The 27918-nt window shown below is 38.3% G+C and overlaps 1 protein-coding gene across 2 annotated transcripts in view; it reads left to right on the forward strand.

The window, feature by feature from the left end:
* Positions 1–27918, forward strand: part of AP2B1 (adaptor related protein complex 2 subunit beta 1) — a 126579-nt gene that overhangs the window by 32841 nt on the left and 65820 nt on the right. For both annotated transcript variants that reach the window (XM_044248420.1, XM_044248421.1), the window contains exons 6-12: positions 7702–7892; positions 10515–10736; positions 11244–11364; positions 11494–11589; positions 18135–18250; positions 20290–20455; positions 21744–21842. In XM_044248420.1, coding sequence (XP_044104355.1) covers positions 7702–7892; positions 10515–10736; positions 11244–11364; positions 11494–11589; positions 18135–18250; positions 20290–20455; positions 21744–21842 — 1011 coding nt within the window. The remainder of the gene's footprint in view (positions 1–7701; positions 7893–10514; positions 10737–11243; positions 11365–11493; positions 11590–18134; positions 18251–20289; positions 20456–21743; positions 21843–27918) is intronic.

Here is a 27918-nt window from a genome sequence, read left to right on the forward strand (position 1 = left end):
TGTAATTTTAGGGTTTGTGGGCAAAGTAACTCTGGTTGTTAGGAGTGCCTTTTGTGTACTTGTAGACACCTACTTGTAGCAGTTTGGTTTTGAGAATATTTGCATTTTATCAGACTGTATCTTAAGCCACCTTAAGTAATGAATTTTACTGAGTCTTATTTGTAAATCTTGTTATCATGTATGCAGACCTTCTTGTCATAATGAGCTGTGTTGACTCAACTTCCTTATTCCTGGGAAGGTGAGGGCAAATGATGGCACATTATAGAATGTAATGTAGTTGGCATATTATCTGCTGGCATTCTGGATGTGTGCTGGATTGAAGTAGGAGCTCTGTTTTACTTATTTGAGGGGAAGAAAATTAACTGGTACCACATAGTCATTGTGTCCTTAAGGAGCCGATAATGCAGGAACATGCTTAGAACAAATAAACATTGCCCTGTGCTTTAACACCTCATTTGGGGAAGCTCTGTGAAATAGGAAGCGAAAGTCCTAGGTTGCTGATTTTTAAGAAGATAAAAATATATACCACCTGTATATTTTAGCATAATAGTTTCAGGCATTTATTCTGCTTTCACTTGATTTAATTAAGTCTTTAGGGTATCAATCCAAAGGATTGTAAATGGAAGAGGAAAACTGAAGTAGAAATCTGTTCAGAGTATGTAACTTTGAAGGTCATTGCTGGAAATGAACGTTCTTTAAGTAGTAATTTGTTGATCGGGGGAAGTACTATACTGGAAAGTGATCTCTGTCTTGGGTTCTGAGGGTATGGAAATGAAGGTGCAGAATGAAAGTCATTCAAAGGGACTGGTGCACGGGTGGGAGATTTCTCATAAAGGAGCTTCTGTCTGTGACACTCCAGTCCTTCTGTAGACCTACATTTCCCTTTTAGAGTTCTTTTTTACAGGATCATTTTTAACCATATCCACAGCTCTAGCTTGCTCCTTTTTTAAAAAAGTGAGGTGAAATTGATGTCCTCTCAGTTGGTACATATCAGATAGGGGTAGCTTATAAATCAGATTTTATAGCTAGATAGTAAATTTTGCCTCTTTAAGTGTGGTCAGGAGGTAATTATCTCTGAAATATTTATAAAGTAGAAGATTACATTTTTCTCCTTGTATAAATCTGCATGTCACCTTTGCCTGGAAATAATGTTTTGATTATATTATCCTCCCCCATCTCTTGGTTTTTCTTTCCCTTTTTCCACAGCTGAAGTTCACAGCTCCTGCCACTTGGCTCTTGGCATTTATGCTAGAGGCAGAATGATTAGTACTCGGAAACTGGAATCAGACTCAAACCTGGAGTTCATATTCAAGCACTATCCCTTTCTAGCTGTTCACTAAGCAAGTCACTAACTTCTCTAAACTGATTTATAAATTCATTTTTAAAGCCTGTTTCCTTGGGGTGACTGGGTGGCTCAGTAGGTTAAGCATCTGACTCTTGATTTTGGCTCAGGTCATGATCTCGGGATCTGGGGATTGAGTCCTATATTGGGCTCTGCACTCAGCAGGGAGTCTGCTTGAGATCCTCTCCTCCCTCTGCTTGTTCGAGCAGGACTCTCTCAAATAAATAAATAAATAAATAAACCTTAAAAAATAAAGGAAGAAAGAAACCTGTTTCCTTATCTGTAATAGGTGGATTTTGATAGCAACTACCTCAGTTGCTGTTAAGGTTAATGGTGCATAGTAAGTGTTCAATATGTTTAAGCAGTTAACTGCCTTTTATCTCTTTGTACAGCCTTCTCTATGAGGTATAGTAGAAAGTAAATCACAAATTGCTTATGATTAAAAAAAAAAAAACTAAGCAGACTCCAAGGGTCCATAAGGAACGATCACATTGAAGAGAAGTCTGTAGTTAAAGCAGAGGAAGATTTGTCTAGTAGGGAATGTGATTTTATATGCATCTATATATGTATGCTTTTGTACCTAAGTATGTGCATAGATGTTTGTGTCTTACATCTGAATAAAGTATACAGATTAGGTCTACAGTGGTGGGGTAGGGAGGAGGAATGTTTAGTTGCAGTCTCCCTAAGAGACACCATAATTGGGAGACAAGATGAATTAAAAAAAATTTTTTTTATGGTATATATGTTTTTCTTTGTAACCTAGATGCCAACTTTTTATACATCAACTAATTTATTAGTTAAGAAAACTAATTTTAGGGTGCCTGGGTGGCTCAGTGGGTTAAGCCACTGCCTTCGGCTCAGGTCATGATCTCAGGGTCCTGGGATCGAGTCCCGCATGGGGCTCTCTGCTCAGCAGGGGGCCTGCTTCCCTTCCTCTCTCTCTGCCTGCCTCTCTGCCTACTTGTGATCTCTGTCTGTCAAATAAATAAATAAAATCTTTAAAAAAAAAAAAAGAAAACTAATTTTAGAAACCCTATTCATCCATTTTTAAGCAAAACTTCTTTAGAAACTCCTTTCTGGGGACGCCTGGGTGGCTCAGTTGGTTAAGCAGCTGCCTTCGGCTCAGGTCATGATCCCAGCGTCCTGGGATCGAGTCCCACATCGGACTTCTTGCTCGGCGGGGAGCCTGCTTCTCCCTCTGCCTCTGCCTGCCATTCTGTCTGCCTGTGCTCGCTCTCTCCCCCCCCTCTCTGATAAATAAATAAAAATAAATAAAATCTTAAAAAAAAAAAAAAAAAAAAAAACTCCTTTCTGGGGTTCCTGACTGGCTTAGTCGATGTAACATGCTACACTGAATCTTAGGGTTGTGAGTTCGAGCCCCATGTAGGCTGTAGAGATTACTCAAAAATAAAAGGTAAAGAAAAAAAAGACTCTTTATTGAGAACTGTAGGGTTTTTTTGAGATTATAGTTAAAAGGCTCTTGTTCTCTTTTTGGCAGTCTTTTATCCTAAGAGAAATGCCAGTTTTCTAGGGGAGAAATGTTATGCATGTGAGTCTTCGTTCAAATTCAGAGTGATGGTTCAAGTGAAAGAAACACAACCTTTTTAGTATACGGGTATATCAAGGCAGTTACTGCAGGGGTTAGATTTGTCCTTTGTGATGTTGAATTACTGTCTGGAGTAATCTTTCTGGAAAGAAGAAGTAAATTTTAACTTTCAATCTATTATTTTTAAAGTTTATTTTTAGAAATATTTAGAAATACATAGTATTGCTATGTACAGAATACAAAATTCGAAAGAAACAGAGCATAAATGTTGACGGGTGAGCTGTCCTATATATCCTAACCACCCAATTGCTGTCTTGAAGTGTCTTTTTTCTCTGTCTACTTTACATTCGGTGTGACTAGCTTATTTTAAGTTTCCATTAGGTTGAGACCAGGAGAACACTAAGCAATCCCTACAGGCTCACCTTCATATGTTTCTGAAATCATAACAGCCGGTGAGCATTAGGAGATGAAAGTGGATAGGTAGAACAGAGGGAACTTGAAGTTTTAGAGGAACAGAATTTTGTTATTGGGGATGCATTTTTCTCTGGTTGGCCATTGGCTCAGGAACTGTTTGGCAGTAATCTCTTCTCAGTGCCGGCTTTTCTAAACATAATCCTATAATCTGGTCTCTCTGGATCTTTTAATTAGATTTACTTTTCTCTATTTCTTTTTTTGTTTTAATGTGATAATGAGTGGAAATTGCCTATTTTGCCACCAGAACATATACTTCATTAGCCACATTATACACTTGGTTTAATTTCTAATTGCCTATGATAATGACAGAGGAATTCTAATTGTTCATTCTGTTCAGCATCCTTCTGTTCTCTTTCTTCCACATTGCCTTTTTAAATTCCCTCAGTTCTGACCTTTTCTTTTTCTACATTTCCTATTAACAGACTTTATATTTAACATGTAATCTTTTTTTAACATCGAAATGATTTAACTGGCAGAAATGGTAAGCTGTGGTAGGACACTTTATTCTTGGACAGCCAGTAACTAATATTGGGCATATGTTGGCAGTAATAGTTAAAAACAGGCATTTGGTCTTCTGATATGACATTTTGATCCTTTATCCATAATCAGGTCTATCAAGTGTGTAGTACATGGGAAATGTCTTTTCCCTGCATGTTAAGCACCTGAGATGATGGAGGGGATTAGTATTTCACTCTTTATGCTTTTTGTTTGTCACTGAATCCCATGCTTGATGATAGCAAACAAAAGTCAGAAAAGAGCTTTATACGTGTTACCATATGGTAGGTAGGCTAGATAATTCTTCCTGATTTTTCGTTCTTTTTTTTTAAAGACTTTATTTATTTATTTGACAGAGATCACAAGTAGACAGAGAGAGAGGGGGAAGCAGGCTCCCCACTGAGCAGAGAGCCCAATGTGGGGCTCGATCCCAGGACGCTGCAACCATGACCTGAGCAGAAGGCAGAGGCTTAACCCACTGAGCCACCCAGGCACCCTCTTCCTGATTTTTCTTAATAACAGTAATATCATATCATAGTATAATCATACTTACGAAGGAGCCCTTGATTTTTCATCTTGGAATTTTATGGTCACTAAGTTGTAACTGAAGATGATTCGATTTGTACCATCATACTTTTTTTTTTTTTAAGATTTATTAATTGATTAGAGAGAGAGAGAGCATGTGCATGTGAGCGGGGAGAGGGGCAGAGGAAGAGGGAGAGAGAGAATTCCAGACTCTGCGTGGAGGGAGGAACCTGACTCAGGGCTTGATCCCACTTGAGCAGAGATCATGACCCTGAGATCATGACCTGAGCTGAAACCAGGAGTGGGTCACTTAATTGACTGAGTTACCCAGGCACTCCATGACATATACCTTTTATGCCATAAGTGCATTATATGATTAAAAAATCATATTCTCTAGACATTTATCTTTTGGGATAATCTGCAGACTACTTAGATAAACTGACTACTGAAATCAGTAGTTGAATTGTGGTTGTTATGTTTCTTCACTTGTTGGCAAAAGGATAATTACATAACTCTTAGTTTCTCAAGCTTTTAGGAAGGCACTTTAGTAAAAACCAAGAATGAGTTGATGTTTTTGAGAACATTTTAATGTGTGTAATTACTGAAGCTGCTATCTCTTATCACATCTCATTGATAGTTAATATTACCTTGCTAGTCTTTAGTAACATCTGGGAGCTTCACTGCAAAGTATGGTTTTCAGGGTACCTGACTGACTCAGTCCATAGAGCATGTGATTCTTGTTCTTGGGGTTGAGTTCGAGCCCCACATTGGGCATAGAGAGTACTTTTAAAAAATATGGCTTTAAATTCAATTGTATAGACCATAGTATAGTTTTGTGTGTGTGTGTTTTGGGTGTTCTTGCAATTTTTAAATTAAGTATCATTGACTGTAAATGTATTAATTATATCAGAAATGGTTTGTAATTTTCATAAAGAGTGTTCACTTTTTTTCTTGTAACTAAAGTCAATTGCCAGATCTTTAAGTCAGGATGCAATTGTACTACTTTTTTTTTTTTTTTTTTTTTTGACTGAGTACTGACACATGTGAGCAGGGTTAAGGATGGGAGAGAGAGGAGAGAGACTCTTTTTTTTTTTTTTTTTTAAGATTTTTATTGATCTATTTGACAGAGAGAGATCACAAGCAGGCAGAGAGAGAGAGGAGGAAGCAGGCTCCCTGCTGAGCAGAGAGCCCGATGCGGGACTCGATCCCAGGATCCCGAGATCATGACCTGAGCCGAAGGCAGCGGCTTAAACCACTGACTCTTAAGCAGGCTTCATGCTCCGTGTGGTGTGCTACACAAAGCTTGATCTCACATCCCTGAGATTATGCCCTGAGCTGAAATCAAGAATCAGTTGCTTAACTGACTGAGCCACCCAGGCGCCCCACAAGTTTACTTTCTTATAGTTGCTAGCAGTTTTTCATATATTACACTGCCTGAAAGGTTATATTTGCGGTATTTCATTGATTCTGAGATGGCATTGGTTATAAGATGTCTTATTATTTTCTGTATTACTTGGAAAGAAATGTGCTTCTTATTAAACTGACATACCTTTTTTTTTTTTAAGATTTATTTATTTGAGTGTACATATGGGCATGAGGTGGGGGAGGGGCCGAGGGAGAGGGAAAAAGAGTCTTAAGCAGATTCTGCTCTGAGTGTGGAGCCCCTCATGGACTCAGTCTCATGACCCTGAGATCACCGCCTGAGACAAAAACTAAGAGTTGGATGATTAACTGGCTGAACCATCCAGGCACCCCCAACTGACAATGCCTTTGATTAAAAATGCATCTCAGTTTCAGAGATGTTAATGTGAAAAACTGTGCAACTTAGTCTTGATGAGTTATGTAATAGTACCACCTAAAATTTGCCTAAGGCTTTATAGAAAGCACTTATACATGTGTCATCTGATTTGATCCTTAAACTACAACTAATCTGTGAGGTGGATTAAATTATCTCCAGATTTCAGATGAGGAACATCTCCCAGGATGTCAAGATTTCAAAGCTCACATTTTCTTACTGTGAGATTCATGACATGATTGACAGTATCACCCCCCCAAAAGAAGCATACCCATTTAGCCCTAAAATTTGCAGTCCTTTCCCTGCCTGATGTACATGTTTAAACTTCATTTATCTTAAAACTGTTCATATGTCTTGATTCTAAAGATAAAAACTATAAAATTATTCATTAATTTAAAATGATTAAATTTTAATAATTTTAGAAGACATTGGGTGAAGGAGTGGAGAAAGGAGTTTGGCGAAATTGGAGGGGGAGATGAACCATGAGAGACTCTGGACTCTGAGAAACAAACTGAGGGTTTGGGAGAGGAGGGTGTTGGGGGGGGTGGGAAGGCCTAGTGGTGGGTATTATGGAGGGCACGTATTGCATGGAGTACTGGGTGTGGTGCATAAAAAAATGAATCTTGGAACACTGAAAAAATAAAATTTAAAAAAAAAAATAATTAATTTAAAATCCCTAATCTAATCTGGACAGGGATTAGCTAGTTTGTGGGATGACTTTATGAAACCATATAGAAGTGTATATATCTCCAAAATAAATTTTTTCCTCTTAGGGGAAACAAAACAAAACACTGCAACCATAGCTAAAGCTTCATACATGCTCTCTTGCTCATTCCTTTTTCTGTAGGGGTCACGACATTTGTGAAGTTGATGTATATCATCCCCATGCATGTTTTCTACTGTTTACAAATGCATGTGTATATGAATGAAGTAGATATTATTGTTTGGGTATTTAAAAATACATAGGAATAGGAGTGTCTGGGTGGCTCAGTGGGTTAAGCCTCTGCCTTCAGCTCAGGTCATGGTCTGAGGGTCCTGGGATCGAGCCCCGCATCAGGCTCTCTGCTCAGTGGGGAACCTGTTTCCCTTCCTCTCTCTCTGCCTGCTGCTCTACCTACTGTGATCTCTGTCAAATTAATAAATAAAATCTTTTTAAAAATAAAAAAGGAATAAATTTGTTTTGCTTTGAAAAATTATTAAATTATTAATTTAAAATATTAAAATTATGATTAAAATTACTAATTTATTATTAAAATATTAATGTCTTAATAGCAAATTATGTGTGACTATCTGCAAATAAATCAGTTGTTTTAATTCTGGGCTCCTGACCACCAGGAAGCTATATATGCCATCATTGGTGGTTTAATACATGTTTTGAAAGCAGTTTATGTTTCTAGCTGACTAGGTGAAATATTCAGGAATAGTTATGAGTTGAGATCAATGAAGTGATCCAAAGAAGATAGAGTATTTGTTTATGTTTGTGCTGTTCTTGGTAAATCAAGGTCATGTCTCTTTCTTTCTCAGGTGGTGGCTAATGCTGTAGCAGCATTATCTGAAATCAGTGAATCTCACCCAAACAGCAACCTACTCGATCTGAACCCACAGAACATTAACAAGCTGCTGACAGCCCTGAATGAATGCACTGAATGGGGCCAGATTTTCATCTTGGACTGCCTATCTAATTATAACCCTAAAGATGACCGGGAGGCTCAGAGGTCAGTTCTGTTTTCCTAGAGAGTATTTGGGAGACTTGCCTGTTTGAGTAAGTTCTACTGTCTGTATTAGAATGAGGGTGTCTTATGTTGGCAAAGATCAGTGGCTTATGGGGTAGATATTGCTATCCCTGTGGTATTTTCTCACTGGATTTAGGAACATTTTAGGTGGTGGAGTAAACCATGCAAAAATAGCTCTACCTAAAAGATGTGTGTTTTTCGTTTCTTGTTTGAATACTGCAGTTACCTTCTGCTAAAGTCTCCCTCATCATGGTCCCACATCTCCAATACAGCAGTTTCTGGCCATTTGGCACACAAGGGTTTTTGAGTGTCTCATCTTGGCGACAAACTTTTCATCCTGTTAGCTACATAGTAAGTGGCTTGATACTAGTTACTGAGCTGAACCATACCTATAACTCAGTAGTGGAGATGTATTGAAGCCTGCAAAGCATATGGTGTCTTTCATTAGATACAGAAATCATGTCATTCTGAATTTGAAAAAGATTTTGGAAGGTACACCTGGATTGTTCTGCTCAACACTAATAAATTTTCTTTGACCATCACAAATTGACTATTAAATTTCATATGCACCTAAACACATTTTAGTTTACAGAGTTAGACTTACCACTAATTTTTATTGAGTGTTCTGTGTATATAGGCACTGTAGTAGGTAAAGTACTTCGGAAGAAATGTTGGCTCTTCATTAAAGTTGACATATTTTAATTATGGTAGATAAGAATCTTCTTTGCCTGGCTGAAGCTCAAGGTACCATAACATAAGTTCTCTTCACTTGGCTGGGAAATTGTTCCCTCTGGACCTAAGTAAAGCTCACTCTGATCCTTTCTTTCCATTATCAAAAGTACAAGTATCTTTAAAAAAAGTACAATATCTTATGGAAAGAACTTTATTTTTTTTTTTTTAAAGATTTTATTTATTTATTTGAGAGAGAGAGAGACAGTGAGAGAGAGCACGAGCGAGGAGAAGGTCAGAGAGCGAAGCAGACTCCCCATGGAGCTGGGAGCCCGATGCGGGACTCGATCCCGGGACTCCAGGATCACGCCCTGAGCCGAAGGCAGTCGTCCAACCAACTGAGCCACCCAGGCGTCCCTGGAAAGAACTTTATATAGAATTTTTTTTTTTTTTTTTTTGGTCATTGACATCAACCACTATTCGTGCATTCACTTAGCAAGTATTTATTGAGTCTGTGCTGCATGCCAGGCATTGTCCTAGGCCCTGAGGATACTGTCAACAGAATCGCAGCCCTCGTGGAACACTCATTCTGAGGGATGGGGCAGAGGTATATATAATACAATGTATAACATGTCAGATGATGATAAGCACTAACGGGAAAGATAAAGTAGGGAGGAGATCTAAGCAATACTGGACATTTGGGGATAAAGAGTTGTATTTTGTAAAAGGCTGGGGAAGGCCTTGCTGAGAAGGTGGCATTTGGAAAAAGACCTGAGGGAGGTCAGGGAGTCAGCCAATTAGATACTGGAGGAAGGGAGAGAAACCCGGCTTACTTTCCTTGAATCCCCAGCTGAACAATTACCTAGCCTCTTATGTTGCCCAAGAGCTATCAAAATTAGATTAATTTCTGAAGAACCCTCAAAAGATAATTACATACTCAAGATTTAGTGAAGCCTTTAAGTTTACATAGCAGGGGTTAGGAGAATGGGGGAGGGGTTTGGGAGAATATTGCAGTTGTGTTCTGTTACTTAAAAACCCTTTGAGAGGGGCACCTGGGTGGCTCAGTAGGTTAAAGCCTCTGCCTTCAGCTCAGGTCATGATCTCAGGGTCCTGGGATGGAGCCCTGCATTGGAAGGGCTCAGCAGGGAGCTTGCTTCCCCCACCCTCTCTGCCTGCCTGTCTGCCCACTTGTGATCTCTGTCAAATAAATAAATAAAATCTTAAAAAAAAAAAAAACATTGAGAGATTTCCTTATGATCGTGAAGACAAGGGGTTGTGTGGTTTTCCTGTTCAACTCACCTCCTCCAGCATCTTATGAAACCTTTAGTCCCAGTTGGTATCTCTCACTATGAAGTATCTCTCTCTTTTTTTTTAAAGATTTTATTTATTTATTTGACAAACAGAGATCACAAGTAGGCAGAGAGGCAGGCAGAGAGAGAGAGGAGGAAGCAGGCTCCCTGCTGAGCAGAGATCCTGATGCGGGACTCGATCCCAGGACCCTGAGATCATGACCTGAGCCGAAGGCAGCGGCTTAACCCACTGAGCCACCCAGGCGCCCATGAAGTATCTCTTAAAACTTAATTTGACATCCTGTAGGTTGAAGAGAAATGGATTGTGAGGCAAGAAGCCCTTAAGTGATATGGGGAGACGGAGAAGACTGTAAAACAGGAGGGTAAATGGTGTGAGCCTCAAGTGTTTCGGGTATTGCCTAGTTTCCTTGGCTGGTTTCCTGAAGTCTTCTGATGTCCCTCCTCTGTCTGCAGTTTGCACGCAATGTAGGATCCCAGTTTTGTTTACACACGGAGCTTTGACTTTTGCAACCAATTTTCTACTTTCTTGATACTTGGGCGATGGGACTCTGACCCAATACACAATGGGCTGGATTGAGCAAAGAAATTATAATTCAAGATGTTAATTTTTTTTTTCTGCCCTCAGCATCTGTGAGCGTGTAACTCCCCGGCTGTCTCATGCCAACTCAGCAGTGGTGCTTTCAGCGGTAAAAGTCCTAATGAAGTTTCTAGAGTTGTTACCCAAGGACTCTGACTACTACAATATGCTGCTGAAGAAGTTGGCCCCTCCACTTGTCACTTTGCTGTCTGGGGAGCCAGAGGTGCAGTACGTCGCCCTGAGGAATATCAATCTAATTGTCCAGAAAAGGTTGGGAAACAGTGAATTGGTGGTTAAAGTGTTTGTGATTTTGAGTTAAGCTTGATAATACCAGTATTACAGAGGCCAGTGTTAAGTTCTTTTTAATATATGGAAATGAAAATGTCGGATGGCAAAGCAGCTTGCCCCGATCAGGAGGCTAACAGTTGCTTTTGGAGTGTTCCTGTGCTAGACACTTGGTGTTGCTCTACTGTTTTAGTTTGTTTTCTGCTGGGTGGGCCTCCTAGGAGTGTACCAGCTAGTGCCTGCTTCATAGGGCTTAGGCCATCGTTTCGAGCCAGATGGTTGTTCTTCCAGCACTTCTTAGCAAGATGTACTCTAGCCCTTAAAAATGGTCTGCCCAGTGGGAAACTGGTTAGAGGGGTATAAAGGAAGTTTGTGAGGTTTGGTGGTTGGGGTGGAGGGGCTGGAGCACAGATTAGCTAGTCATACAGACTTAGGAGGATGTATCAATACATGTCTCACCTTCCTTATCAAATGTATTTCTGTGTATTACAGGCCTGAAATCTTGAAGCAGGAAATCAAAGTCTTCTTTGTGAAGTACAATGATCCCATCTATGTTAAACTAGAGAAATTGGACATCATGATACGTTTAGCATCCCAAGCCAACATTGCTCAGGTCAGACTTCAAGGAGATTCAGGTCTATAAATCACTTAGATCTTAAGGTCTGGCCTTCAGAAGCAGCTTGGCCATGAAATCGATGTTCCAGAATCCTTAGTGATTATCCATTTTCTGGATTTTTAACAGGTTCTGGCAGAGTTAAAGGAATATGCCACAGAAGTGGATGTTGACTTTGTTCGCAAGGCTGTGCGGGCCATTGGGCGGTGCGCCATCAAAGTGGAGGCAAGTGTCTGTTGGTTGTTGTGATGACATCACAGAATTCAGAGTGTTCTCCTCGATCATTTTCTTAAAATGCATTTTTTTTTAAAGATTTTATTTGTTTATTTGACAGACAGAGATCACAAGCAGGCAGAGAGAGAGAGAGAGAGAGAGAGAGAGGAGGAGGAAGCAGGCTCCCTGCCGAGCAGAGAGCCTGATGTGGGGCTCAATCCCAGGACCCTGGGATCATGACCTGAGCCGAAGGCAGAGGCTTTAACCCACTGAGCCACCCAGGCGCCCCTTAAAATGCATTTTTAAAAATGTATTAAAATAATAAAGCACATAGTTAAAATTCCTAGAGGGAGTCATTTTTAACTCCCTTGTTTCAGTTACTCTGCTGCTTCCATATTTCTAAATAATATGGTATTTATTGATTTATCAATAATAGATATTATCTATTGATTTTGTGCTGTGAGTTAAATAACAGTTCGTGGATCCCACCTTTGTGCTTGGACCCTCCTATTCTCCAATAGTTCTATCATGAGGTTTTTTTTGTTCCTGTATTATCTTTGTAAATTGAGATAATATGCCTTCATTTATTGTTCTGTCAACTAAAGGCTTGCAAAACTTTCTGTGTTTTGCTTTGCATGTTATGCAAACTTTGCTTGTTGTGGCCAAATTTGTAGAGTTGGTATAATACAGATTATTATATTTTCTTTCTTAGAGTCTTTTGTTTTGTTCTGGAGTTTATATAGTGGCCTTTTTTCCCCCTTGCATTGTGTGTTTTCATAGCATCTCTGTCTTCTTCCAGATTTTCAAGCATAGTATCAAACCTGTAAACCTTCTTTTGTCCTGGACACTTCTTTCTCCCGGTCCTCTGTCCTCTCACTTGTTTCAGTCTGGCATATTGCTTGTTTGGCTTCAGCACAGCCATCATTCATTGGATGGGGCCTCTCTTCATAGCTCTTTCTTCTTATTGGTACTTCTCTTGCAGCATTTCTTTTGTGTGTGATTGCAATAACTTCTTGAGTCTTTGGGGATATGAGTTATAGTGTTTTGTGTCTGCAGTTTAAATTTAATTATCTGGAGTAGCGTATGGTGACCGTTGTATGTCTGTATGTAATATTTTGAGGTGCATAACACATGTATAATAAATTGCAACCCATTTATATTTAAGGATGAGAGAACAGAAAGGTCAGTCAGGACTTCTGTGAGCATAGGCAGGGCCGCTGACTAACAGGTTTCTGCTTTAGGGCAGGGAGTCGATCTTTACTTCTATGCCCTCTGAAAGAGCCTGTCTGTGATCATCCAGGGCAGATTGATTTTTAGTTTGGTTGCAGCCTTCCAGTTGGTGTTAGGGGCTGCAGCTTACACTGCCCTGCTTCATTAATCTCCGATCCTCCATTTGTTCATTATTCAGAAATGCATTGGGATTAATGAAGGCCTCTGTTGGCTGTGATGGTGTGGAGTCAGAGCTCCTTATTTCTTCTTGCTACTTGGCTGTGCAGTTCTGCTTAGAGTCAGAGAGTTGGACCATATGATTTCTCAAGGATACTAAAATAATTTGTACGGTCTGTCCAGTACTTCTTAGGAACGGAAGGAAACAGATGCCGTGTCAGAGAAGCATTTGTGAAAGCCATGTTCTGATCGGCCTTCCTTGTTTTTATTCGAGATGGGGCTGCTTCACGTAGTTACCATTGATAAGTCACTCAGCAGTCCAGTGGTTGGAGCAAGACACTCATTCACCCTGGTTTCTACTCCTGGTTCTTATATCTTAGTTGCTTCAGGGACTCGATGTACTCTGTTCCTCCACTGAGAAATGGGGATGTCTCATTATTGGGTCTTAATGCATTACATCTTCTTTTTCTCACCCCCTTTCACATTCTTAACTTTTCTTCTTTCTTTTTCGTTTCTTACTCCTTTTCTTACCCACTTACTTAATTTTCAGAGAGATTTTAGTAGCATAAAGACTAATTTTGTGCTATTCATTGCCAGACGGTCATTGTCTTTTTTACTTGCTTGGCAAAGCTCCAAAGAGTCATACAAAACTGTATCATTCCGAAGTTAAAAGAGATTTTCTATCCCTGGAATTACTAGAAAGCATTCTCCATCTGGATTCCTAGAGGCTGTTAATGCCGTGTTTTGTGACTAATATGGAAAAATAGTCCGTACTCTCTGAGAAGGGTTAAACTTCTGATGGCTTTTCCTTCTTCCTTTGACTCGGGTGCGCTGGTGGGAATATGAGAGTATGTGAAGCATGAACTTTGTCTGGAAATGAGTAAGATCAGCCTTCGAGGCTCCTGCCTTCTAGCTGATGCTCTCTCAGGTTGCCTCCATTTGCTGGAGCACTTTTCCTAGGCCTGTTTCAGTCATGAAGGTTATCAATTGGAAAGAGTTTCCTGGCCCAAACACAGTCACTGGGGCAGGAGAGGTGATAATTGCCTGTTTCTAACTAAGCATCCACAGGAAGGAGGAAGAACCAGTGAAGGGATTGTTGTAGACTTTCTGGGTAGCCTCTAAACCAACCTGTTGCATTCTTTCAGGGCATCTTACCCTTTTTTAACTTGTAGTTAGTTCCAAAGATATGACAGATGTGAAAAAATGAATTTTAGTTTCATGCTTAGCTATGAGAGCAGGGCCTTTTGGAAAGTTTAGATGTCTTTAAGAGTTTATGCTGTATTTTTATCATAACTGTAAATACAGGTGTTTCTGTGTTGCTATAAGTATCCTGCGGTGAAAAAATACATATAATTTTGTGCCAGTTGGCTAGGTTAAAGATTAAGCAGTAAGCTGCTCAACCAGTAAATAGCACTGGAAAGGTAATCCCATAGTATTTTTTTTTTCAGTAACATTTGCCTATTTCTTTTTTTGTCTGTTTTTTTTTTAAGTAGATTTTACTCCCTGACCCCCACCTTTATTGAGGTATAATTGACAAAATTGTATATATTTACACTGTATACCTATTTCTTTAAGGAGGCGATAAACCCCTGTCCTTCTTAGGAGTCTTAGGAGTCTTCCAAATAAAATCAAATGGTTTTATTTCCTTGAGAGCTTGGGCAGTAAGTTCTCAACTTCCTAGTCTTCTGCTCTCTGGTGTTTACTATTTCTGTTTTTTTTAAATCAAGATAAGATACTGATATGTGTCTCATCCCCATATGTATGTATGTATTATGTTTAGTTAGCCACCATATTCATCCCTTAATTTAAAAACAAAGATTATATTCTTCCTGTTAGGAAAGCCATATGTGTTTCCTAAATAAAACTATAAAATAAGACAAGTTGAACATAAATGAAACCCTGTTTTCTCCTACCTATTTCACTTTCCCAGAGACGATGTGGATGTGATTTTCAGTCTTCGTCTGTGTAGTCATTCATAGACAGGTGTACTTCTTACAGAAGTGAGATCATCCTAAAAATGCTATTTTTTTTTGTCTTCTGCCTTTTTCATTAAATTATACGGGACATTTTTCCATGTAACTGTTAACATTTGACATCATTTTTAGTGGATTTATAGGCATAATATTTGATGGCTTCATAATTTACTTAACCTTCCTCTTATTGTTGGGCCTTAAAGTTCGTGCTCTTTTTCCAAATAATGGTATAAAGAGGACTTCGTAGCTAAGTCTTGGATCTCTAGTGAAAGCAAACATTTTTTCATTTGTTAACCTTTTGGAATTGCTTGTTCATGTACTGTGCACCTTTTTCCAGTGGGCTTTTCCACATTGATTTTTTTTAGAAAAAATCTTTTATAATTAAAGATATTAATCCCTCATTTTGTTAGCAGTTATTTTCCCAATTTGTTTTCCTTTTGATTTCATTTGATGTCTTGATGAACAGAAGTTTACATTTGCTTATGTGGTGAGTTGTTTTCTCAGTAGTTCTTTAGTGGCACACCTAGAAGATTGTGCTTCACCTCCAACTAAGACTCAATCAGTATTGTCTATTTTTATGGCAAATAAAAATGGTTTTTTACACTTAAAGATATTTTTAGTAATTAAAACAATTAGAAAGAATTTTGATGAAAAATATGAGGGTGAGGATCAAACATCCGAACAAATCATCCTTTCCTCACTGTTGTTGTCTCATACTAAGTTTTGTAAGTGCATATACCTTTCTCTGTTTCCAGACTTTTTTGTCTGAATAGTGAATGGATGTTTACCCTTGCCCCTCTGCCATACTGCTGTAATAAATGGTAGGCTTTTTTTTTTTTTAACCCAAAAGCAGTATGGTTGAGATGACAATTTCCTTGAAAATTACTGTCCCAGACTTAAATGCTTTCTGAATATTCATGCATCATAGGAAATGGCCTTTTGTCTTTATTATAATAATGATAGGAAGGGCTCTCTAAATGTGAGCTTTATATCAAGCCCTGTGTTAGCCACTGTATCTGTATTATTTAATTTATGATAATTTAAATCTTAAAGACCTTATCCTATTTAATTTATAATTGATCACAATTTATATGTTTAAATTTTTCCAGTTATTTTGCTATTGCAGTAATTGCACAGGAAAAACTAGCTAAAAATTAATAAAATAGAATCCAAAAGTGGAAAAAATACATAAAGATGGCAGAATCATTTCATGTTGCAACAGAGTCATCATATGAATAACCTCAAGATGCAATTTTGTTTTCATTTATTGCTTAGAGTGATTTAACTTAGTACCTTTAAAAGATTTTATTATCGTAGTTTTCAAGCTAAAGTAGAGTTTCCACTAAAGTAGAATTGATAATGAGTTCTCATGTATACCTCATCCATTTTGAACAAATATCAACATGTTGCTGCTTTTATCTTCTCTCTCTCCTTCAGGGAGTGGAGTGCTATTGAATTTTAATGCAGATCCCAGATAGGATCTTACTAGAGTAGTCCAGTGTGTGTATCTAATAGGAAGGTCCCTAAAAAAATATATTGTCACAATACCATTACTGTACCCAATAACTAACAATAATTCTTAATCTCATTGGAGACCCCGCCCATGTTCAGTTTTCCTTAGTTATGTTTCAGTGTCTTTTTTTTTTTTTTTTTTTTTTAAAGATTTTATTTATTTATTTGACAGACAGAGATCACAAGCAGGCAGAGAGGCAGGCAGGCAGAGAGAGGAGGAAGCAGGCTCCCCGCCGAGCAGAGAGCCCGATGTGGGACTCGATCCCAGGACCCTGGGATCATGACCTGAGCTGAAGGCAGCGGCTTAACCCACTGAGCCACCCAGGCACCCTGTTTCAGTGTCTTTTTATAGTTGGTTCGTTCAAATAAAAATCTAAAGAAGATCCGCACATAGCATTTAGTTAATGTGTCGTAAGTCATAACTTACTTACTTTTGGTGCCATTTATTAAAGGGACTAGGTCATTAGGCTTGTACAGTTTCCTGGGGTCCGGATTTGGCTGGTTGTATTTTAGTGATACTGTTTTTTTCTCATTCTGCCATCCCCTGTAGATAATTAAATCTAGAGATTTGGTAATGTTCATCTTCAGTCTTAGGCGATGCTATGTACTTTCTGTTGAATGTTATCAGGAGGGAAGTAATAGAGTGACCTATCATAGTACATTGTGATATATGATAAATCAGTCCTTGATTTTTAGGATCTCTTGACTGAAATCCTTATCCTTTTAAAAGCTATGACTTACAGTTTCAATATGTTAGCTTTATCACTTGTATTCTCCCAAGTCCCTTCATTAATAAAAGATGAGATTAAATTTTATAAAGTATAGGCTGGGGAAAATTGCAGTTTAAGGCTGTAGACTTTTCAGTTTTATAGTTCAGAGAATGGCAAATTTTCCTTAGTTTTTTGAGTCACAGTTAACTTTGAAAATATAATGAAAGCTATGGAATATATTTTCCCTGGAAAATATACTTGTATGCACATGTGCAATTTGGCAGTTTCACTTCAAGACATTTAAAGGCATGTCTGCTGTCTCCACTTACCCATGAACTCCAGAAAAAGATCTACTTTGGCTTATTCTTTCATTCTTCTTTCCTCCTACCTTGACTCATTCTTTCATCTCATTTCTGTTCTCTGTGGCTATCCAAGATGATTATTTTGACTCAACTTATTTGTCAGTATGTGTTGCAATGAATAAAATTTGGGCTATATCTGGAACTTCTGGGTATCTCCATCAAATAGCCTAGCCTCTAGTATAGCTTGGTCAAATTAAGTGCCTGATCTTTTAGTTTAGTTTAGTTGGTGCACTTGTATGTTTCAAAGTTATTTTTATGTTGAAGTTTCGTTATTGAAGAGACCATCTGACTTGTCATTTAATCTGCAGAGCATTGTGTGAGCACATTGCTTGATTTCATCCAGACCATTTCAAAGTTATTTTTTTTTATTTATTTATTTGACAGAGAGAAATCACAAGTAGATGGAGAGGCAGGCAGAGAGAGGGAAGCAGGCTCCCTGCTGAGCAGAGAGCCCAATGCGGGACTGGATCCCAGGACCCTGAGATCATGACCTGAGCCAAAGGCAGCGGCTTAACCCACTGAGCCACCCAGGCGCCCCTCAAAGTTATTTTTATGTTGAAGTTGCATTATTGGGAGACCGTCTGACTTGTCATTTATTATGTTCTTCTTTGTAGCAATCTGCAGAGCGTTGTGTGAGCACATTGCTTGATCTCATCCAGACCAAAGTAAATTATGTGGTCCAAGAGGCAATTGTCGTCATCAGGGACATCTTTCGCAAATACCCCAACAAGTATGTCCAAATACTTCTACCTTCTTCCTCAGATCATTTAGGAAATGTTTAAGTAAGGTACTTTGAAATTGGCTAGGTAAGAATTATTCTTTGTAAAATAACTGGTCATAATAGGATACTTTATTAAAAATCCTATTAAAATAGGATACTTTATTATGAAAAATACTTTTTAAACTAAACATAATTAAAAACACTAAAGTTTTTTTTAATATTAAAAAATATATATCAGGTGGTTACCACAGGGATAAAAACCTGGTTTTTCATCCTGTTTTATTACTTTGAGAAGATTCTAAGCTGAATGACTGTTAGCTGGCATATACTGAAGATGACTAGATTCTTTTTTGGTGATGTTACTATTAAATAGAAAGCCCACGTATTACAGATTTTCCAGGCATATTTCAGTTTATGCCTATTACAGGGCATAATTAATATCTGTGCTTCTTTTCACTCTCAGAAATAAATGTTTCAGTTTGAATGATAAATAGCCACATGGTTGTAAAAGCCAGGAGGGTGACAGTTGCACTGTTTACTTTGCATGTTACCTACTACTTTGTAGAAAGTTCTAGAACATGTTACGAATTATCAGAGTCTCTTTTTCTGCAGTATTATAGCTATTCCCATAAAGGTGTGCAAAATCGACAGTTGCACTCCATAAATATTTCACATTGAGCCCTCTTAGTCGATGAAGCAAAAATACTTAATTAGGTTTGATTTTGAAGGCAAGTGATTAAAGGACCTGAAAGGGCGAAATAAGAGCAGGTCTTGTAAGCATCCTATATCTCATTTTACCGTATAATCATAGAAGTATTTTGCCGAAGATTCTGATTAGTCTTTAAAGATAGTGTTAAATGAAGCAGCTTGCAATAAGTTAACTTCGTTGGTGGACTCAGAATTAGAAGAGATATTTTATTTAGCAAGGTAGTGGTTTATTTAGCATTACATATACATTTTTAAAAATTTTAGAAGTGGTATTTTTGGGAAAAAGACCATATTACCACTCTCCCAGGAAAGAGGAGAGTTGGATTTCTAAGTTTAGAAAGATTAAGGGTGGAGATGTATATTTCACTGTGGTTAATGGAGAAATGTGTCCATTTCTGGTTTCCATTAATAAGGGGTTATGACAGTTTAAGAAAGTGCTATCAATCAAGAACATGGTTTAATTAGTGGAAGTAGGGCAAACAATTAAATGTACTATTCAGTGGTCTATATCCCATTTATTACTTATTGTCAGTTTTTTAAAGATTTATTTATTTTTGAGAGAGCGAGCAAGTGAGGGGGGAGGGCAAGGGGAGAAAACTCTTAGCACAGAGCCCAATGTGGGGTTTGATCCTAAGACCCCAAGATCATGACCTGAGCTGAAACCAGGAGTCAGGCGTTCAACCAACCGCACCACCCAGGCATGCCCAAATTGTCATTTTTATGTTTAAAATGACATTAGCCAAGGAGATGGATTCAACGTGGCAAATGAGAGCGCTATAGACCTGTGCAAATAAAAATAAATACTTGAATTATTTGTTTCTTTGGAGGAACAAGTCCTTAGTATGGGTGCGTTGGGAGGAAGGAACATAAAATCTCCATAAAAAGCAGAGTTAGTGGATAAGTAGATGAAATTACTGTTTTTAGTCTGGTTGCTGCTATTGTCTAACTCCATTTTCCTAAAAGTATAGCAGAATTTCTGTTCTTTTACCATGAAGGCAAAGTGGGATAATACATAGGAAAATTCTCTGATCTAGGTAATAAGAAAGATTGTTAGAAATTGTAATTAGTGGTATTATCTTATACCACAGGTTACTTTTTCCTTGTGAAAAGAGTATCTGATGAGCTTTTATAACAGTTTATGGTCGGTTATGAAAACATAATTGAAGGGAAACTTAAGACAATCTTCTGGCTTAAAGCCTGTGCATTCTCTTGACCAAAAGTCTTTATAGTTTGGCGGTTCAGTTTACGGTACGTTGTTGGTGGTTTTGTTTCTAGCTTTCATTGTTAAATACAGTTCTCCGTTGTGCTCAGTGTAACGCTAGTCTGTTTTGTTAAACCAGGTATGAAAGTATCATTGCCACTCTGTGTGAGAATTTAGACTCGCTGGATGAACCAGACGCCCGAGCAGCTATGATTTGGATTGTGGGAGAATATGCTGAGAGAATTGACAATGCAGATGAGTTACTTGAGAGCTTCCTGGAGGGTTTTCATGACGAGAGCACCCAGGTAAGTTCTCTTCTGTGTGTGATCTTTTGGGGAAGATTTCAGGGAGAGTAAAGGTTATGCACTTGTGTGTGTGTGTGTGTGTGTGTGTGTGAGAGAGAGAGAGAGAGAGAATTTATGTATATATAGTATGTACATTTTCTCCCCAAAGGGGTCTTTTCATTTGTGCTAATTTCTGGTGGGACAAATCTGCCTTAGACCAGTGGTTCTCAAACTTGAATGAACCTACAGTGTTTGTTAAAACATGGGTTTCTGGGCCCCTTCCTTAGTGTTTCTGACTCATTGGGTCTGAAATGGGCTTAAGCATTTTCATTTCTTACTGGATTCAGGTTGCTGCTGCTGCCAGTGGTCCAAAACCATGCTCTAATACCTACTGGCTGAGAGCAGTAGTTACCACTCGTAAATTTTCTCTTACCAGTAAATGATGACCTATTCCTGTTCCTAATGGTTAGCAGGTGTTCTCACCAAGGGCTGGGGTAAGGACTAGCATGTGCAGTTTGGAAAGATTCTCTGTGGGTGGTTAAGACTTCCCCCCCATCTTCTGTCTGTCCTCTACCAAAATGGAGAGGCAACCTCAGAGCCACAGGCCTGGACAAGCAGATAAATTATAAAACCCTTTTCCCCTGGCATTTGCACTCACACTGCACTTTGAAGGTCATGTATATAATTCGCCTTAGTAATTTTTTTAAAAAGATTTTATTTATTTATTAGACAGACAGAGATCTCAAGCAGGCAGAGAGAGGAAGGGAAGCAGGCTCCCTGCTGAGCAGAGAGCCTGATGTGGGGCTCGATCCCAGGACCCTGGGATCATGACCTGAGCCAAAGCCAGAGGCTTTAACCCACTGAGCCACCAAGGCGCCCCTCGCCTTAGTAATTTGAATGGGCTTTATGAGGAATGCATACAAGCCTGTGGCTTTGTGTATGGTTCAGCAACCCACTCTTAATTAGCCATGATCTGGTATGATTTTACTGTTTTTTGGCTCTTGTTCTAATATGACAGATAATTCCTTAATTCTCCCTAAGTTGTATCTTTTGGCAGAAGTGTATAATAAAGAATTTAATAAATAATCAAGCAATTTTTGATGCCAAAAATGCAGTTTGGGGATAAGAGGCTACCAAGTTCTTAATTGATGAAAACCTTTGACCTGCTGTTTTTGATAATGGCTGAGTTCTAGCTTTGTCAGAAGCCCCCCATAGTAATTCATAGATGGTAAGCACTACTTTGGAAATGATGGTAGGGAATAATGCAGATGCCTTTCACTTTATCTGTTAAATTATGTCACGCTCTTAGGTGCAGCTCACTCTGCTTACTGCCATCGTGAAGCTGTTTCTCAAGAAACCATCAGAAACACAGGAGCTGGTACAACAAGTCTTGAGTTTGGCAACACAGGTATGAAATCTAGGAAAAGCGTGGGTTTGATTGTCTTGTTTTATATTTTGGAAATTAGGAAACTCTAAGAAGACCCATTTGGAGAGGTTTTAATTGAAAAGGGTGAAGTCTTTAGATCCTGTTAAAATATAAAAACAGGGTCTCTTATACCACTGAAATATAGCTAGTTCTTTGGCTTTACCAGTTTTTATCATAGTTCATGAAGATTGAACTTAGATTTTTTTTACTGTCAATGAAGGACCTACCATATGAAAATGACATTGAGTCTCAGTGATACTGGGTGATTCACTTGCATCTCTTTACTTTTGGGGGACTTAATTTTAGATTCAAATCAAAGTACCATGCTGGTAAATGCCTTGACAAAGGTCTCAGTATTGTTCTACCTTCTAGAGTGGATTGCCTGTCTCTTTAAAGAATTTTAAAGTACTTATGCTGCCTCCTTAATTATTGGATATTTTTGGTCCTCCCTAGGATGAGTTCTGATTTCAGGAAATGTGGCAGCTGGCCATAGAGATAAGGTCATCGTTTTAGATCCACCGAGATCAAAATAATTTATTTTACCTAGTGTAACTAGAATAGTAATCATCAATTCATCATAATTTAGTTATGTTCTTAATTGAATTTATGAACAGGCTGAGTGTAGCAGGCTGTCAGAAGTTCAGGTGTGTGTCTATATAGATCTGAGTCAGATACTCAGTTTATCATTTTTCTTATTCATCTCTTTATAGTGGTATTTTATCAGATTTAAAATCCTTTCACAATACTTTGCCTAGTTCTAACTTGTCATCTTTCCTGTTACTAATTTTACATCTTTTAAAATGTATTTGTTAGAGTTCTTTGAAGTGGTGTTTTTTTTTTTTTTAAACTTCCCTTTTAAGTATCTTCCTTTTTGCCTGAAGCAAAGCAGTTTCTATAACCATCAAGGCAGTGGTTATTTAATATTACCTGTGTTGAAGGGAGCATTCTAGACTTCCTAGTCTTAGACCCTTGATCATTCGTTTGGATCTGTGTAAAGATGAATTGAAAACAAGTTTCTAAAGAGAATCTGGGCCTTTCTCTCTGCTCATCTGCAGGGAAGGATAGTCCTATAATCAAGCAACTGTCCTTGATAGGTTCCTTTTGTAATTCACAAGTTTTCAGCCCTATCTCCATCTCCTATTTAAGTCTTATGGGTCTGTATTTAAAAGGCATCATCAGAGAGCTGTATTTTGGATTCTTTTCAAGAGTTCAAACCTCAGTCTTGTCATCCCCTAGTATTTGTCAAAACTTGCCTGAGATAAAGTGTTTGGGGAGGATTGCTTAAAGGATATAAGGACTCTATTCTTACTGATAGTCAAAATTCACCACTGAATCAAGCCAAATTATTAGAGGGCTGGTTAGCTAGACTGCATTTTACCCTGCCCCTAATAGAATTTCATTTATTAAACTGTATGGATACTGTCACCTTGTAGTAGGGGTTATCATGAAAAACTGTCCTCTTTGGATCTGTTGTCAAAGTTATTTGTTATTCCATGTATATGTTTTTTTCTCTGTGAGGTCCCATCAAAGTCCTAACCACTTTTGGATTCTCCTCCGCATTGGTATGTAGTTAACCGCCCATCTGAATAGCTTACCTGACTAGGTTTCTTGTTTGTATCAGCTGGAAACCTTAGAATCAAATTTAGGTATCTCCTATAGAAAATGTATAGGTCATTGTGACATGCATTTTTCTGTTTTTAGTTTGACTTAGGCTCTCTAGCCTTAGATGCATTTTTGTAAGCTTTGCTAAGTCCTTTTCTAGGACAGGGCAGATATAAGTAAACCATCAGACATTACTGATTATTGACTTCTTGTACAAGGACTAGTGTAGAATCTTTAATAATAACCATTTGTGTTGTGCTTACTATATGCCAGGCATTCTAGTAAGTACTTTACATATTAACTTAATCTCAGTAAGGGTTGCTACTGTTGTATTCCTTTTTGGTTTTTTTTTTTAATTTTATTTATTCACTTGCGACAGACCGATAGAGAGACCGTGAGCAGAGGGAGGGGCAGAAGGAGAGGGAGAAGCAGATTCCCTGCCCAGCAGTGAGTCCAACATGGGGCTCTGGTCCTAGGAGCCTGGGATCACAACCTGAGCTGGAGGCAGAACCTTAACCATCTGAGCCACCCAAGCGCCCTGGTATTATTCCTATTTTATACATGAAGAAACTAGGACATGGCCCTGTTAGTATGGGGCAGAGTTAGGACTCAAACCCTGGAAGCCTGGCTTCAGCATCTTTGCCCTTCTCTACTGTGCTGTGCTGCTTCTCCAGTCTGAAGGTCAGGGATGACTTTGAGACTACGCATTCCCTTCTTTTCCCTGCTTGAAGCACTCTTGTGCATTACCCATACATGTAAGTGAACTTAGTAGTTTTAAGATCATTGTGAATGATTATTTCATACTTGGTTATAAATAATTACTAAGCAGTTTCCCTAGCCCTGCCTTTTCTGTCCAGTTAATGAGATCTGAAGAGTTAGCAAAGAATAACAAGCACGTTTATATATTATGCACATATATGTAATTATTATTATTATTGTGCATATATATAATTTCTACTGGAAGTTTTGTCTCTTTTTTTCCCCCCTCAAGTTTGTGGAATAATAACCTAATACACACACACACACCCCAGTGCAAAAGGGTGGTTTTACTAAAGCACAGGGACAAGACCCATGGGCAGGAAGAGCCGCTGAACCTAGTACTTTTGGCTGGTACCAATTTAAATTGAGGGCAGTGTGATCTGCTAAGTTGTGTTAATTTGAATTGGGTGATGGGATTCTGTTTCTGCCACATCTCTGGTTCAGGACGTGACTGAGCACATTTCTTTCTAATATAGCTCTTCTCCCATCTCTACAGTAGAGTTAATTAATACTATTTTTTACCTGTGCTGATAATTCAGTAAAGTATATGTGAAATATTTATGCTTCTAATTTTAAATAAAGTGGTGGTATAATTAGAAATATTATTAGGGGAAAGAAAATGAACCCTTGAATCCAAAACTTCATTTTAAAGATTTGTCTTCTTTGCTTTGGTAGTTAGAGAGGAGTTAGTTAAGAATATACACAGAAGTGTCCAGACTTTAATAATTATAGTGTATGTATATGTATAGTGTATGAAAGAAAAATTAAGATGAAGACTTCTCTATCTGTGAACTAGAAACCACCATCATCAAAATCACCTGTGTTGCTTGTTGCAAGTGTCAGTTCCTGGGCCTGTTCCTGACATAGTGAATGAAACTCTGTGGCCCTAGAATCTGCTGCTGAGTGGCCTTTCCTGGTGTGTGCTAATGCTCACAGTCCAGTGTAAGAATTGTTCTTTTAGAGCTTGCCTGAGAAGAATTATTTTGGAAGCTCTCAGATTTTTAGAAATGGACTCCCCCCACCCCAACCCCGATCCTGGCAAGGAACTCTGGGGCTAGCAGAAAAACAGATATAAAACCAAATTTTCTGAGCCACCAAACACATTATGGCACCCTAAAATCATAAAAAGTTTGTATTTTCATGTCCCAAGTCCTTAACTGGGTCTGATTTTTAAAGTCTTGTGTCTGTTAAGATTTATAGTGTGTATATCCTTTATTTCTTTCTCTTTTTCTTTTTTTTTGAGAGAGAGCATGTGGTAGGGGGCCAGAGGGAAAGGGAGAAAGAGAATCTCAAGCAGGCTCCATGCCCAGCACAGAGCCCAAGATGAGACTCAATCTCATGATCCTGTGGACCTAAACCAAAATCAAGAGTCAGATTGAACTGGGGATGCCTGGGTGGCTCAGTCTGTTAAGCATCTGCCTTCAGTTCAGGTTGTGATCTCGGGGTCCTGGGATCCAGCCTTTATCAGGCTTCCTGCCCAGTGGAGTGTCTGCTTCTTACTCTGCCTTTCCCCTCACCCCCAGCTTGTGCTTGCTCGCGCTCTCTCTCTCTCAAATAAATAAATAAAATCTTTAAAAAATAAAAATAAAAAAGAGTCAGACTTAACTGACTGAGCCATCTAGGCACCCCCCAGTCTGTTCACACTTTAATCCATTGATTCTATATGCAGCATTTTGCCCTATTGCAGTGTTTTGAATTTGTTGGGGGAGGAGAAGGCCTCAAACTTTTTTTTATAGATGTACATAATTTTGTAAATTCCCACAGGAATTTTTTCTTTTTGCCATTTGGTTAAGTATGTGTTTAATGGAGGAAATAAATAATTTGAAGTAAAAAAGTATTTTAATCAATATATTATTAAATTGTATTTTAAAGTTTAATACCTCATCAGTATTACTAATTTGTAAAGACAGAAGACTGAATTTCCCAGTCAATGAGGTGCATTATTCATTTTAATTATATGATAAAAAGCATAATTAGTCTATGAATTTCAAATGGTATGCTTTGGAGATTGAGTATATAAATTAAGATTTAACTTTTAATTTATGTATCAACAAAAGCTGGGGTAGGATTGCTTTCCTGACCTGTTATTTTGAGAAACTCGTATTCTATGCTATTAAAAAATCAGTTTATTTATATATATATATATATATATTTTTTTAAAGATTTTATTTATTTATTTGACAGACAGAGATCACAAGTAGGCAGAGAGACAGGCAGAGAGAGAGGAGGAAGCAGGCTCCCAGCCGAGCAGAGAGCCCAATGTGGGGCTCGATCCCAGGACACTGGGATCATGACCTGAGCCGAAGGCAGAGGCTTTAACCCGCTAAGCCACCCAGGCGCCCCAGTTTATTTATATTTTATAATCTTCAAAGTTTGTTTCCAAATGAAAATCTGAGGAGGTTTCAGGCTGCTATTTATAAATGAATTACCTGACTCCTCAAAAACAAAACAAAATCACTTAAATTGGGTACTATCACTGTTTCCTTTTTTTAACTCTGGCATTTCAAATACTACAAACATTTTGATATGGTGTGTATGTATGATATATATATATATATTTATATATATATATAAATAAATATATATATATATTTCTGTTCTGGTGATGCTCCCTGTGGATGTGATAAAGATAATCTTAAGTTATGTTTACAGTTTTGATACTCTATTAACTAACTTGCCGTGTCTTGGTATTCTTTATGCTTTTTTTTAAAACCAGTAATCCACTGTGGATGCAAATTAAATAATATACAACTGAAGAAAAACCATGTAAAACCATGTAGTCAAAACCATTGGGTTCACTGCTCGTATTAAGATGAATGCTAAGTGCTAAATCATGAACCAGTTCATCTGCTTACTTAGCAACTCACATGGAAGCACTCAGATTGGCCCAATTTTGAAGAAAATATTTTTGTAGTGTTTTAAATACAGATAACTGCAACAGGGACTTACTATTGTGGCAGTGGAACAGCATGAGCATACATGCCACCGTATACACATACTCTGAGAGGTAGATACCAAGATATTTATTTCCACTCCCTAATGATCACACGAATGAATGAGTGAACGAATGAATGGCAGGAGGGAGGGAGAAAGAGGCAGGAATCTAAATGTCCATTAAAAGGCCTTAGTGATAATGCGGTGCTGTATATATAGGGAAAATTGCAGGTATATGTGCTAATGTGGAAAGTACCTTTCAGCGCAGTGAATATAATGTGAAACTAGTTTTGTATAAAATGAATATATGTATGCTGAGGAGCTTTCTGGAAGGATACATATCACACTGGAGGGTTAAAGTGAGGAAGGGTTGGATATTTGGGAAGACTTAAAATTTTTATTTATTTTAATTTTTTATTTATTTTTTAAAATATTTTATTTGTTTATTTGACAGAGTAGGATAGAGAGTGGGAGAGCTTGAGCCAGGGGCAGAGGGAAAGGAAAAATCAGTCTTCCCCACTGAGCAGAGAGCCCAGTGTGGGGTTCAATCCCAAGACTCTGGGATCATGACCAGAGCTGAAGGCAGACGCTTAAACAACTGAGCCACCCAGACGCCCCTGTTTGTTAAAGTTTTTAAAATTTTTTTTAAAGATTTTATTTTTTAATTTGACAGAGAGAGATCACAGGTAGGCCGAGAGGTAGGCAGAGAGAGGGGGTAAAGCAGGCTCCCTGCTGAGCAGAGCCTGATGTGGGGCTCGATCCC

This window comes from Neovison vison, chromosome 5 (genome assembly GCF_020171115.1).
Source record: "Neovison vison isolate M4711 chromosome 5, ASM_NN_V1, whole genome shotgun sequence".
Taxonomy (NCBI): Eukaryota; Metazoa; Chordata; class Mammalia; order Carnivora; family Mustelidae; genus Neogale; species Neogale vison.